The sequence below is a fragment of the Polypterus senegalus genome, chromosome 13, assembly GCF_016835505.1.
Source record: "Polypterus senegalus isolate Bchr_013 chromosome 13, ASM1683550v1, whole genome shotgun sequence".
Taxonomy (NCBI): Eukaryota; Metazoa; Chordata; class Cladistia; order Polypteriformes; family Polypteridae; genus Polypterus; species Polypterus senegalus.
In genome coordinates this window covers 38,767,771-38,783,199 of record NC_053166.1, presented here as the reverse complement: position 1 = coordinate 38,783,199, position 15,429 = coordinate 38,767,771, and the positions used below count along the sequence as shown (strand labels likewise).

General features: G+C 41.8%; 1 protein-coding gene across 2 annotated transcripts in view; it reads left to right on the top strand.

Annotated features, from left to right (window-relative positions):
* Nucleotides 1–15,429, top strand: part of jade2 (jade family PHD finger 2) — a 323,216-nt gene that overhangs the window by 285,891 nt on the left and 21,896 nt on the right. For both annotated transcript variants that reach the window (XM_039774037.1, XM_039774038.1), the window contains exon 10: nucleotides 2,806–2,923. In XM_039774037.1, the coding sequence (XP_039629971.1) occupies nucleotides 2,806–2,923 (118 nt within the window). The remainder of the gene's footprint in view (nucleotides 1–2,805; nucleotides 2,924–15,429) is intronic.

Sequence of the window (15,429 nt, the reverse complement as noted above, 5' to 3'; positions counted from 1 at the left end):
TATGACAGCAACACTCATCACTCACAACAGTGACAAAACAATTACATTGACAATCATGTTACGTCATTTCATTACTTCTTTAACATACTACTTCTCCGCTGTGAAGCGCGGGTATTTTGCTAGTAGAAAAATAAAAGACATAGTAAGAAATTAAAATAAGTCAACATTAATTAACATAGAATAAGAGTAAGGTCCGATGGCCAGGGAAGACAGAAAAAGAAAAAAAACTCCAGACGGCTGGAGAAAAATAAAAATCTACAGGAATTCCAGACCATATGAGCGCCCACTCCTCTCTGGGCATTCTACCTCACATAAATGAAACAGTCCTCTTTGGATTTAGGGTTCTCACGGAAGGATTCGATGAAGATGGTCGTGCAGACTTCTGGCTTTTAGTCCATCAATATTGGAGCATCATGATGCTTTGAGTAGGTGGTGGTGGCGCAGGCCGCCACCACAAAGAAACCGGAAAAAGAAACAGAAGAGAGAGTAGAGGTCAGTACGGGTTTTAGAGCCACCATGAATACTTATTATAATGAATTGAACATACAGAGTATCAGGATTAAATTAAAGTGAAGTTATGAGAAGGCCATGTTAAAGTAATGCGTTTTCAGCAGTTTTTTAAAATGCTCCACTGTATTAGCCTGGCGAATTCCTATTGGCAGGCTATTCCAGATTTTAGGTGCATAACAGCAGAAGGCCGCCTCACCACTTCTTTTAAGTTTTGCTCTTGGAATTCTAAGGAATTTGAGGATCTAAGGTTACGATTTGGAATATAAGGTGTCAGACATTCCGATATATAAGATGGAGCAAGATTATTTAAGGCTTTATAAACCGGAATTTTAAAGTCAATTCTGAAAGACACAGGTAACCAATGTAGTGACTTCAAAACTGGAGAAATGTGTTTGGATTTTCTTTTCCTAGTTAGGATTCTAGCAGCTGCATTCTGCACTTTTTGCAAACGATTTATATTGATTTTTACGATATATCATAAATATATAAACACTACAGAATTTTATTTATTTTAAATACTACATAATAAAAAAATGAAGCTCAACTGAGGGGCTTGTAACTGGCTGAAAGAACAAAACCTACAAGAGTACATAAATCGAGAGAATGGAACTGGAAAGACAGCATGTGTCAAACAATGAAAGAAATGAGAACTTGTGTACCTCACACACTCCACATAATACAGACTGTATCTGTATCTGTCTGGTCATTATCCCAGTAAGCGGATTGTTTATTTTTTTCGTAGTTTTCCAGTAGTGGTTGTTTCAACTTTTGGAGGAGGCCAAAGTCCACCAAGAGCTGTAGAGCCAAACATGATGATGATACCTTTGGAAGATCTAAAATGTGAGAGTGGATATTATAAGTGGTGGAACTGATACCGGCACATTCTAGCAGAAGACAAGAACAAATACTGAGCACACTGATGTATACATCTACTAAAGCTAATGTACATTTTTTTGTGATTTAGGAAGTGAGGAGAATATAAAAGAAAAACCAAGGTAGGTACAGGGTGAGCTTGCAGACACTAAATAGACAGTGACCAGGTTATGAGGCAGCTGGAGTAAAAAGACAAAGTAAAGGTCACACCTGAGTATGCAAGTGCATGAGCATATGTCGAGTTGCTCCTGGTTTATAGGATAATTTTTTCGCATGTACAGAATTCAGTGAAATTCTTTTTTGCATAGGGTGGACATAGATAGAAAATTATTTCCTATATTAATATTTGCTTTTTATTTATGTACTTTGCTGACACTTTTTTCTAATACACTTTACAAATTACAAGAGTGTGAGATCAAATGGAGCCAGTGGTTAACACTGCAGCCTGAGGCTCCAGAATCCCAGCTTTGTCAATCTCTGTATGTAGTTTGCACATTCTCCATGGCACTGGTTTTTTTTTTTTTTGCCAGGAATTCCATTTTTCTCCCATATGTCAAAACGTACAGGTTATATCGACTGATGAATGTAACAGTCTCGTTCTAGGGTGAGTTTATGAGTTTGCATACTGTATTATGGACTGGAAAATGATTAATAAGTAAATGAATGATGCAAATTCAAGAGGAAGTGTTGAAGCATTAAATCATAGATGTCATATTAAAATAATGCTGTAGGTCAGGTGGTAAAATATGCTCAAAATTAAATTACAAATACAGTAAAATATTAAAGTCACAAATTAAAATGTTGATAAATAGACCATAAAATTGCAAGACATAATGGTGTAAGTTTAATGTGTAGAGTCAGGTAACCATTAACAAGCACATTAAAAACATGAGGTTATAAGAGCCAAGTTTTCAGTCTTTTCTCACAGGGTTGGATTTGGCAGTAGTAGTTACGATAGACTAAGAATGAGAAGGACATGCCTGGCCCTTGCTCAGCAAGAAGACTAAAGAAGGCCAGTGGTTAAAGTCTGGCTGGCATCATGCTGGCCTTCCTGCAGATAACACGCACTGGGCCAGCTTTCTTAGGGGCCAAGCCAGAAAACAGCAAGATTTAATATGATTCATGTCACAATTGATGGACAGTGTGTGGAATGGATTATGGGGTGTCACATGCAATCTTGAACATTATGAACCAAGGATTGTTCTGCATTCTGGAATATCTGAAGTGATTTCATGGCTCAGCCCAGGCGTTCTACCAGGAAGTAGTTGTAGTTTGTACCTGGAAACTATAAATTTACTGTTCTTCCTTCTTGTCAACCCCTCTACACTAATCCTTCTTTCAGCCTCCACTCACATTACAGCCAGCATTAACTACAGGTCCAGGTGATCTTTCCTATTTATCATTATTTTTATTTCCACACAGGTACGCAATCTGTGTTACATGTTATCAAGGAGAGAGAAGATGAAGCAGTCCCTCTGCACGCTCCAAGAAAAGATCTTCAACCTTCAGATTCAGCTCATTGAGGAAGACTTGGCTAGAGGTAAGGGAGTGTATATCTAATCTTTAAACAAGTTTGGGATGTTCATCTGCTGCTTTGCAGTGGTGGGACTCCGAAATCCTGCAAATAGGCATATCTTGGCATTTATCTCTAGACATTTAGTAATGTCAACCAGTGGTTTAATCTCACAGTGAATGTATTTGTCTTTTGAACCATAAAAACACACATGGTGGGGATAAATACGAAAACACCAAGTACAATGTAAATGTACAATTGAACAAAAACACAGTTGCCCTTTGAGTTAACCATTGCTTTCTTGAACCTATCTCTATCTAGTATCACTGTCCTGCCCACTTCTAAAGCATCATCACAAGCCATCTACTTTTTCACCGCCATTGTCACCTAATGATCTTGGCGCTTCTTTCTTGGTCCATTGTACCTTTTATTTTCTTAACATTAGACTCAACAGGCTCTTTGATCTCAAACAGCCCAGGTTACAGTGAGGGTCAAGGTTGGTCAGTTGTGGCTACAAAACCTCATGCTAGAAGTGTCTGCACTGCTGAGTCCTTAAAAGGATGCATCTCAAAATCAGTTACCCCACTTCAAATGTTAAAGATGCCAAGTGGGTTCACACGCTTCTGCCAGTTCTTTCTCTTTCACTTCTGCAAGAGAGCCAGGCACCTCTAGCACCTTTTAGGTCTCTTGCCCTCTTGTGTCCTGATGAAACCTCCTCCTCTGTTTCTTTCTGTCTCTGATGCCCCTTGTAATTTCATACTTGGAGTGGCACATATTCAAGAGCCAACCACCCCCTAGTGTCCTCTGTCTTCCTGCATTGAGATGTAGAGGTGTTCTGTTGCTGCCAATATGGGTGTCTATCTCATCTGGAAATTTCTGTGGGATTCCACTCTGTATCCGAGTAACCTCTCACCCCTTCACAACAGACAATTCTGATGACACAGTAATGTCTCATAATAATAAAGGTGGGCACGGCCCCCGGAATACTATGTATGTAAAGGACATTTATTATCAAAAATAAATTAAAAAGGATTGCAAAGAGGTACAATGGAGAGGAACTACAGGAGAAATATAAAGGCATGCTCCTTTTTGCAAAATGCAAGCTGTTGTATGCTCAGGATAAGCCTGTCTATATTAACTATGACTGTCACTCTGAAATATAGAGAGAAGTTAATCAGCTTATATCTGTGTTTATAAATATCTTCCAACTGTATCACCAAAACAACAGAAACCTGCCTATCCTGACAGAAAGTTACTTTCCCACCCATTGCTGTGGGCAGTCTTTAGAGTCACTTCCAGAGAAGCAAAGTGGCACAGCAACTTTGCTGCTGAAGCATATGGCACTGCCAAGTAATGTAGTTTACAGCTTACTGAAAGAATTACGGTAAAGTTGAATGATGGCGGGAGTGCGGGCAGACGCCTGTTGGTGAAAAGTTCTGAATGAGACATGCATAATGTTTACTTTTTGTGAGTTAATAAAAAGTTCTCAGTTGTCCTTGTACATTAATCCTGTTGGCTCATCATGAATCCTATCCATGTGCCTACGGACAGTAAAGTTAATGAAAGACTAGTTACTGTCTACAAAAATGTCGTTTTTTGCTGCCGTTGATGGATCTCCAGCAGCACTGCTGTTGTTGTGAGGGAAAGCTGGACAAGCCTTACAGTGCATTTTATTAGCATGTATTTCTCTTTTAAGCCAATTTAACTTTCATTTTCCAAAGGGTAGTAGATTGACCTGTGTAATAATTATGATAATTGGTCTGCTAGTGGTCTTATTGTTCTTCAATTATTATTTACAACAAAGCAGTCCACTTTAGAAATGAGAGCATCAACACGGTTAGCATCCCAAGGCAGCTGTAAAAAAACATAACATAGATTGGATCTGAGTGTTGAAGATGAGTTTTAGTAAGACAGTGACAGTCATATCTTAAATAAATTGTTAAAAATATTGCTTGTAATTTTGGGGACATTTTTGCCCCTGAACTTCTTTTAATGGGCAGAATTGTTTAGTTTGGGGGCAGTTTTACCCTCTGTCCCTGATTATTTCCAATGCTGGTTCCTACTTATCATAGCACTGCCAAGACCTGTACTGGATTAAGCCAGTGTGAGCGTGTTATATTATGGTATGTTATGTTATGTTATCAACTCCAACCAAGTGGCCTTATTGTCATACCAGCCATGCACAGTATTGCTGCATACATTGGCACAAAATAACATTCCCTGGGACTGAGGTGCAACGTATACATAAACACAGGACAGATGCTATGAACTATATCATAAATTGATAAATAAATAATAGGTTCATAAATAGATAATTATAATTTGAAATAGGCAGTAATAATTACATGATAACAATTTATTGGTGCTATGTGATCATGTTCAGGGTATGTTCAAGCCTTGCGTCCAATGCTGCTGGCATAGTTTCTAGCACCCCCATACTGTCATTTTGATGAAGCAGGTTAGGAAATGTTATGTTATGTTAAATATACTTATTATTACTTTTAATATTAGTGATTGTCCCTGCTGTGTTAATTTGTACCTTATATCCATAGCATAGGCCCAGTCCCACCAACACCCTGAACTGGATTAACCTGGTTTGACCAAGGTTTGGGGAACATTGCCTTGCAATGTGCTGGCATTCTATCCATGCTTGGTTCCTGCCTTGTGCCCAGTGATGCTAACATAAATTCTTTACCCCATTAACCCTGAATTGAATTTGATGGATTTACAGATAGATGAATAGATGATACCCCTTAGTGTGTCACAGCGGTGCAGGGTTAAGTGTTGCTTTCTTACAACTCTAGTAACTTGGGTGTCATACTTTGAATCGGTTACAGTTTATGCCTGATACTCCCCAAAAAGGTTCCTGAACCCTTAACTGGATTAAGCTGCGAGTATAATAATAAATGGAAGCATAATACTTTTAGGTATAGTACAATGGCAAGTGCTATATAACATCTCCCTTTGTGTGGAGATTGCTTGTTCTCCCTGTGCTCCACATCTCTAAAATATACATATTAGGTTATTTGATCCCTCTAAACTGCTGTGATTGAGAGTGCCCTGCATTGCTACTGAGATAGGCTTTCTCTTATCATAAACTTGAAATTAAATGGGAGGGCTTTATCATTTAGAAAATTATAAGCAATTAAGTGTGTTATCGCACATAATATTATTTCACAATCTCCAGTGGGCTTGTTAGGTTTCAGAATGCATAGTTATTGATTATAGCAGCTCTTAAGTGTTCCACAATACCTGCTTGCTGATTCAAGAAGAATAGCCAATACAGAAATGTTGTGATACTTTTCAACAGATGAGGCTGGGTGACACTGGCTAAAAATGGTTCGATTTTGATTGTCTTTTGCCTATTTTCCTGAAAATAGCCTGTCACAGTCCACTCAGCTCTACAACACATGATAAAAGATGAAGGATGATATCTTACAAGTTTCTTGTATGCCCTTGACATATGAGTGAACAGCAGTTCTTGGTTGTTACAGTGTGCTTGTGACAGCTGACTTAAGTCAGCATTTCTGCCCACACACAGAAAACACAGCAGAGCGGAGAAATGTAAAAGACTGCTTATCTGAGATGCTCCTGAGGCAGTCCTTATCCCATTGGCAGATACGAGTTTCTGGGTGAACTTGGCCTTTAAACTGTTAGAGTGTCCTAGCGCGCAGTAGTGTTGGGCTAGCCATAATTCATTTGCTGACCCTATTAAAGCCTTGGTTCAGGATAAAATATTGTCCTCTGCTACTCACATGTTATTGTATATTTCTGGATTGTATCATAGCCTTGCCTGCTACTTCTTAATTTAACCAAATAAAAATGTGCTGTGTTGGTATCAGTGTAAATGGTGCAGGTGCAAGACTCAGATAATTCTAAAGTGGCCGAGTTACAAAGTAGCCTGGCAGCATTGAATTCAAAGTATGAAAGAAAGATTGCTGGGCACCCTTGCGCATCTTGTGTTGTAAATGACTAAAGGATAAGTATAGTCCATAGTTGGTGTGTCGGCCAGGTAACCCAATTTAATTTTAATAAAATGAAAAATGTTGATCTGATGGATCAGAGAACAGAAGTATGGTCCAGACTGAGACCTCTTCCCCTAGACATGCCTCTTTTGGAAAATTAGCCCTGGCACAGACAGACACCAAGACACCGAGACACACAAATCCCCAAAAGCACATGTTTTTATTTCTTTTTTCCTTTATAGCACACAGTGCACAATCTCTAGCAATCACTGCTCAGTCCTTATATTCTTTCTTTCTTTCTCTATTCTTCTGCTGCCTCCACTCTTCACCTCTCCTCGCAAGCTCTGTCCTCTACCTCCCAACTCCAGCTCCCTGAATGGATGATCATCCGGTCGCACTTCCAAGTGTGGCGGAAGTGCCGCCTTCCAGGGCTCTACAATGTCCAGGCTCCCCCTGCTGGTGGCCACGGACCCCATCAGGGTTGAGCTTCCAAGCTCCAATCCCATGATCCCTATGCAAACCAGGGAGGCTGCCCCCTCGTGTGCCGGGGGAGGTATTGTCTCTCTCCATCCATCCTCCAGGGGCCCCAGCTGGGCACGAGCACCAGCCGTCCGCCACACAGTGTAAATATAGAATCTCCAACTAATTACTTTGTACATTTTTAGGATGTGAGAAAATGTCTGAAAAATCTGGAAAAGGCAGTACAAAGGAAAGCATGCAAACCCCCCAGAAACAGTGTTCAGACTTTGTGTCAAACTCAGATCACAGGAACTGTGAGACAGAAGCTCTAACCACTGTGCAATCATGCTGGCCAGAACTAAAGATAAAAATAAAATTACAGGATATTTCAACAGTAGCATCCAGACAGTTGTTTCCTGTTCAGGGTACTGTGGGCTGTGTGGTGTACCAAGCATTGAGGTCCTCTGTCACCAGCCACCCCACTCAGTCTTTCTGATGACAGGAATCTAAGCTCTAGAGCCTGGAAGACTGCTGCCCTAGAATGTGTCTCTGGTTGGGGCTTGTTTTTCAAAGTGTAGGTCAACCTTTGTGTTCCTTCTGTCATACTGAATATACAGGAGCACAGCTCATGATTTACTTGTCTGGTGATGACTGCCCATTTTCACTTCTAGGTGGCGATCACTTGATCAATATTTAGCAAGAGTCTAGTCACAGATACGAGCAAGGCAAAGGGGCCCTGTGGCACTTCAGTTTGTGTCAAGGTGCTGCATAAGCGCAGTCAGGAGAAAACCTCTTGAGGGACAGTGAGGGTGGCTAATAGCAGTACCTGACCTTGAAGAAGGCAAAATATATCTTATTATCAAACTGCCAAGTGCGGATGGCTGGAACTTCATCCTTAATGTGTCTCTTTTCAGAAATGATACAGACATCATTTCTATAAATGATTCAGTTAGAAAGATGTCACACACAAGTTGGCTGTCCTTATTGATGTTGCAGAGGTATAAGATTAAGATCTGTTGCAATCTGGGTATATTACCCTACTGACTATATCTGAAAAAATAATTCACAGCACATTGGCACAGTGGTTACCCCAGCTGCCTCACTTCTGTAGGGTCCTGGGTCCAAACCCATCCCGTTTACAGTCTGTGTAAAGTTTGTATACATTTGCTTGTGTCTGTAGGGTACCATAAATAAAACGTGTATTTTTGTGATACTGGTCCTGCTGCCTTATTCCTGTAGGAGGCTGAGTTCACATCTTAGTCCAGTCAATGCCTGTGTGAAATGTGCTTGGTCTCTTTCCCTCCAATAGAATTTTCTTCCACAAAGAAGTGCCGGGTAGGTTGGTTTGAGACTATATTAATTGCATCCTGCATGTCAAACTGTGCCCTGAAATGGACTGGCATCCCATTCTGGGTTCATTCTTGCCTTGCATCAACTGATGCTGGCATAGGAGCGGTTTGATTGATGGAGTTTCATGCACAGCCCTAGAGAGAGGCTTCTAGAAAGTAGGCAATACAAAGGTGAGTGAGCCTACGCTAATAATTACATCGGGGACTTTGGGCTGACATTAGGTTATCTCAGATATATTTGTGGGTCCATATGGAATAAGCAGGTATTATGCGAAGTTAGTAATTACAAAATAAGCTTAGAGTAATAAAAGTGATTGTACACTGGACAGCATGCCAGTATCAGTGAGCTGCTTTAATGAGATTGTGTGGTCCTCATCTTGATAGAGTAAAACATGCAGTTTTGGTTGCTAAGATGGGTTCACTTGGTCATTGCTCATGTAAATGCAGTTTTAGTCAAACAGGGAGGCGTTTTGCAAAGTTGTGCAGGTGATAATGTGCTCAGTAGGTGGCATCAAATACAATAACAGCATTTTGGGTTTAGTTTGTCACATGATTGTCACTGATGAATGGCTGCAGGGGACTGGGGAGTAACCCTGACCTAGAGCTAAATTAACAGCCCTCTTTATCTATCCATCCATCCATTATCCAACCCGCTATATCCTAACTACAGGGTCACGGGGGTCTGCTGAAGCCAATCCCAGCCAACACAGGACACAAGGCAGGAAACAAACCCCAGGCAGGGCGCCATCCCACCGCAGCTCTCTTTATCTAATACGAGTTAAAAGCAAGGACCTTTACTAGAATCAGTGTAAACTGAAATGGGCAGAGAGTAGGAAAAAGACGTTGAGTAACTGGATTTAACTGGAGAGCTGACATGAAGACATCCTGCCACAAGAACAATTGGCAAGCATCACTTATTTTATAGTTTCACTTTCATTGTATTCTAGTAGTAGAGCCTTTTTTTTATAAGATACATCAGTAGGACTCAACAGGGTAACATAATATTGGGGGGCAATGTTCTGGTCTGTGGTTCATGTCTTTAGCCCCAGGCCACAGTGACTGTAGGCTTATAGGAATATAAAAAATGCGCTGAAAGCAGATTTCCACTTCAGTCCAAATGAAAGGAGTCTTTAAGTGGATTTGTTTATGAGGGTTTTGTTGGTTCGGGTGTATTAGTTGGCTGCTGAAGAGGGGAGAGCGCAGCTAAGATTTATTAGGTTGATAGACTGTAACTGAAGCTGAGATTTCAGGTTAGCGGTGCTCATCATTCTTCTGCAGGATTCTGACACCCAGCCGCCGCCGCCGCCGCTGCTGCTGCCACCGCTAAGATTTGCTGCTACAGCACTTTTCTTGATCTGGGGTTTTGTTATGCTGCAGTAAATGACTCTATCTATTCAGAAATGCAAATTGAGGTTTATGCAGGGACAGCCCGGCCGTTGGACTTGCCTGCTGCTGCACACATAGAGGATGCCTCATTTTTCCTATTAACCTTTAGCAGCTCGAGTTAGCATATGGTTTTTAATGATTGTTTCTCTGCCTCTAAGAATTTGCATCACAAAAAGAAATTAAATACAAGGCATCAAGGCAGATTCAGTTTCTGTGCCATATGCAACCAGCTTAGTCAGTGCTCCGTACTGTGTTAATATAAAGAAGTTTCTGTGAATAGGAAGACAGTTAAGAGTTTAAAGTAAAACACAACACCAAGTCAGCTTGGGCAGTTTTAAATTGGTGGGTGCAGAACTGAAGTATAGGTTTTGAGGGCAGTGTTTACTTCATTTGTACCAGTTTATTATAAACAGAGAAGAAAAGCAGCATGTAAAGTGGTAGATACATACATACATACATACATACATACATACATACATACATACATACTTTATTAATCCCAAGGGGGAATTCACATAATCCAGCAGCAGCATACGGATACAAAAAACAATATTAAATTAAAGAGTGATAAAAATGCAGGTAAAAACAGACAATAACTTTGAATAATGTTAGCATACTGTGGGGGAGGAACGATCTCCTCAGTCTGTCAGTGGAGCAGGACAGTGACAGCAGTCTGTCGCTGAAGCTGCTCCTCTGCCTGGAGATGATCCTGTTCAGTGGATGCAGTGGATTCTCCATGATTGATAGGAGCCTGCTCAGCGCCCGTCACTCTGCCACGGATGTTAAACTGTCCAGCTTCATTCCTACAATAGAGCTGCCTCCCTAACAAGTTTGTCCAAGTGTGAGGCTTCCTTCTTCTTTATGCTGCCTCCCCAGCACACCACCGCGTAGAAGACGGCACTCGCCACAACTGTTTGGTAGAACATCTGCAGTATCTTATTGCAGATATTGAAGGACGCGAGCCTTCTAAGGAAGTATAGTCGTCTCTGACCTTTCCTACACAGAGCATCAGTATTGGCAGTCCAGTCCAATTTATCATCCAGCTGCACTCCCAGATATTTATAGGTCTGTACCCTCTGCACACAGTCTGCTCTGATGATCACAGGGTCCATGAGGGGCCTGGGCCTCCTAAAATCCACCACCAGTTCCTTGGTCTTGCTGGTGTTCAGGTGTACGTGGTTCGAGTCGCACCATTTAACCAAGTCCTTGATTAGCTTCCTATACTCCTCCTCCTGCCCACTCCTGATGCAGCCCACGATAGCAGTGTCGTCAGCGAACTTTTGCACGTGGCAGGACTCCGAGTTGTATTGGAAGTCTGATGTATATAGGCTGAACAGGACCGGAGAAAGTACAGTCCTCTGCGGCGCTACTGTGTTGCTGACCACAATGTCAGACCTGCAGTTCCCGAGACGCACATACTGTCTGTCTGTAAGATAGTCTACGATCCATGCCACTAGGTGTGAATCTACTCCCATCTCTGTCAGCTTGTCCCTAAGGAGCAGAGGTTGGATGGTGTTAAAGGCACTAGAGAAAAACATAATTCTTACAGCACCACTGCTTCTGTGCAAGTGGGAAAGGGATCGGTGTAGAATATAGATGATGGCATCCTCCGCTCTCACCTTCTCCTGGTATGTGAACTGCAGAGGGTCGAGGGCGCGGCGGACCTGTGGCCTCAGGTGGTGAAGCAGCAGCCGCTCCATGGTCTTCATCACATGTGACAAGCCGGAAGTCATTCAGCTCACTAGGACGTGATACCTTTGGGACTGGGGTAATACAAGATATTTTCCATAGCCTCGGGACTCTTACTTTTTCCAGGCTCAGGTTGAAGATGTGCTGTAGAGGACTCCCCAGCTCACAGGCCTTCAGCAGTCATGGCGATACTCCATCTGGACCTGCTGCTTTGCTAGCACGAAGTCTCCTCAGCTCTCTACTCACCTGCGCTGCTGTAATTGTGGGTGGGGATGTCTCTCCTGCTGGTATCAGCAGAAGGATGGTTGGAGGATGCAGTACTCCGAGGTGAGAGTGGGTTAGGGTAGTCAAACCTGTTAAAGAAGTTGTTCATTTGGTTTGCTCTCTCCATGTCTCCCTCGATGGTGGCACCCCGCTTCGAGCTGCAGCCAGTGATGATCTTCATCCCATCCCACACTTCCTTCATGCTGTTATTCTGCAACTTCTGCTCCAGCTTTCTCCTGTACTGCTCCTTCGCCGCCCTGAGCTGGACTCGGAGTTCCTTCTGCACATGCTTCTGAGCTCATGCTGATCACCGTCTTTAAAAGCCCTTTTCTTCTGGTTCAAAAGACCCTTGATGTCACTTCTAATCCATGGCGTGTTATTAGCATAGCAGGTGTACTGTTCTTACTGGAACTACAATATCCACACAGAAGTTGAGTGCCATCAGTGGAGTGCCATAAAGCAATTTAAAATGAAATGCCAAACTTTAGCATAAGAGAAGGATGAGTATGGACTGGATGGCTGGAGTGGCTGCAAGCTGAGTCCTGTGCAGGTGTAATTTTCAAGAATCACTTCTGACCTGCATCCACAATAATAAAACCACACCCAGACTGGGCCTTTTAATTTTTATTAATTCTGCCACCCATATTGACCCACTGATTTAAGAACTTTGACAGACCAAATGTGTAAAAATAGCCATTTGTAAATCTTGACTTCATTAAAAAGAATAGCATCATATTAACATAACAATAATAAAAATGTGCAGCAACAGACACTGTCACATTGGCAATCATTCTAAATCTGCCTCCAAATAGACAAGTGTTATTATGATAATAGATAGTGTTAGGTTTCACCCTGGCCACAAACAGACACCATGACACACAATGTCCAAAAGCACACACGTTTATTTTACAGTTCTTTTCCTTGCACAACACAGTGCACCAACACAGCAACAACAGCTCAGTCCTTTACTTCTAGTTTTACTTTTACTTTCTTCTGCATCCACTCCTCCAGTCGCAAGCTCCATCCTCTTCCAAGCAACTCCAACTCCCTGAATGGAGTAAGGTGGCCCCTTTTATAATGCACCCAGATATGCTCCAGGTGCTCCTTGATCACCTTCCTGCAGCACTTCCTGGTGTGGCAGAAGTGCTCCAGTCCATGGCTCTGGAACCATCCAGGTGCTCCCTGGTGGTGGCCACAGGTTGGAGCTTCCCAGCTCTGTGGTTCCCATGTAATCCCGTAGGGTTGCTATCTTGTATCCAGGGGTAGGAATTGCCCATCCCTGGTGGGGCAAGGTCCCCGGCTGTCTGTCAATCTATCGATCGATCGGTAGATAGATAGGTAGAGCTGTGTTTTTATACATTTGCTTCTGTAGTGGCACACTTTTTCTAACCAAAATCCTCCCAAGGCACACCACTTTTTTTGCTAACTACAAACACATATACAGGCTAAACAACATAAACGCTCAACATCCTGAACGGGCAGGACTACCAGAGAAGCCAGTAAAAAAGGAGCTTAGAGATCAGCATTTACAGACATGGCACTTAGTGAGCACTTTGGTGGCATCTCCAAGCTGCTTTTCCCCTTTGCCAGCTCCTTTCTGCTTCAGAGGCAACTCATATGCCCACTATCCACCAGCCTTGTGAGGCTTGCTGGCGACCACACACCTAGGGTAGATGGACTCTAGCAGCCAGGAGGCACATCCGAAGTGCTCTAACATGGCGATCGCGGAGCTGTTTTAATGCCAGCTCCTCCAGGTAGTCTTATACTCTTCAGACAGGTCTCACACACCTGTGGAGCTTGTCCCTCTCTGGTTCAGACCCAAGTGCACTACGCTATTATTTCTATGGTACACCTGGGTAGCTGCCATGGCATGCCACTGTACCACAGCACACTGAATGGTAAACACTGATAGATAGATAGAGAGAGATAGGGAGAGAGAAAGATATGATTTTGTCCCCAGGGGGAGTGGTGGCCCTCTAAATCTGTTTTAGAATGGAAATGGTGGCAGCAGACCAAGCTATTTCAGTCTTATGCTTTAAATTGTATACAGTACGTTATCCTGCCCCAAAATACCAGTGTTTTGCCACAATCACACAAAACAGTTTTTACAGAAGTTACAACACCATAAACAGTAACTTTGAGTTTGAGACATACATACGGTAATAACCTTAGCTCCTTAGTACATTGCCCTACGCACTTTTCCTATTTCACCTTTTAATAAGTAGTTCAAGGAGATGTATTAAAATTAAAAATGAGAAAGCTTTCTAGATGCTGAGTCATTTAAAAATTTCTTCAACATATTTTCCTTTAACATGTGGTGTTGATCTATCAATAATCACACCAAAATGTTCACAAATCTTCAGTTTGACACAAAAATGATTATCAAATAGTTGATATTCCCCAAAAGTACAATTGGTGATACAAAATACTGCCAATATAAAATGTGGCCTTGTATTGTGTATTGTATGACATCAGCATATGGCTGAAATGAAACACAAGGGCAGACAAAAATGTGTTTCATCAAAAGCAAGAAATTTAAAAATCTGATTGCAAAACTAGAGCTAAGGTTTAACATGACAAATTGACTGCACGTTGGCAAAACTGTTAATCGCCATCCGTATAATTGGGAAGGTGAAAACTGTCTGTGCACAACATAGACGTCACTGTATGTGAAGGTAGCCTTGGAAGTTTTACATAGGTTTTTAATTTAGTGAGTTGTGTTCTCAGATGAGGTTGGCGAATTGCAACATTGTTTCATAAATGCAGCTCTCTATCCGCAGGTTTGTTTTCAAATCTAAGTCAATCGGAACCAGCAAAGCACAAATGTATCAAGGCATTGGAACAGTTCTCAATCTCATGATATACAGTACTCAAATGCTACTGGGAGTAGCAAGCTGCAGTTACTTACATCTGCGGATGTGAATACAAGTGACATTGTATTCATTGATACAGATTCAGAAATAATGTAGCAATGGATCTTAAATTACTCTTGATCGCCATCATCTGGCATGGTGGAGAGAGAAAGCAGCCAAGTTCCCAATGCTTGCTTTTCTGGTCAGACTATACTTCTGTCCCTGCCACGTCTGTGCCTAGTAACTGTGTGCTTTCAGCTGCAGGGGAAATTTTCACAGTGGAGAGGTCTCAGCTTCATGCAGAGTTTTGACAGTTTCCCTTTTTTTTTTAAAGGATACACAGTATAACATACGTTCTTCTTATATCCATCAGAATCTACAACTAACAGGTCAGTAAAGCATTCAAGCAGGAGTCATTGTTGGAACAATGTTTGATGTTAACTTGGAACAACAAAAAAACAATTGTTACATTTGGATGGTTTCATATGGCAGTTACTCTGTAATAAAGATTTATTGGATCATTATGTCACGTGTACAGTGTGCAGTGAAATTCCTGCTTATGTGTTCTC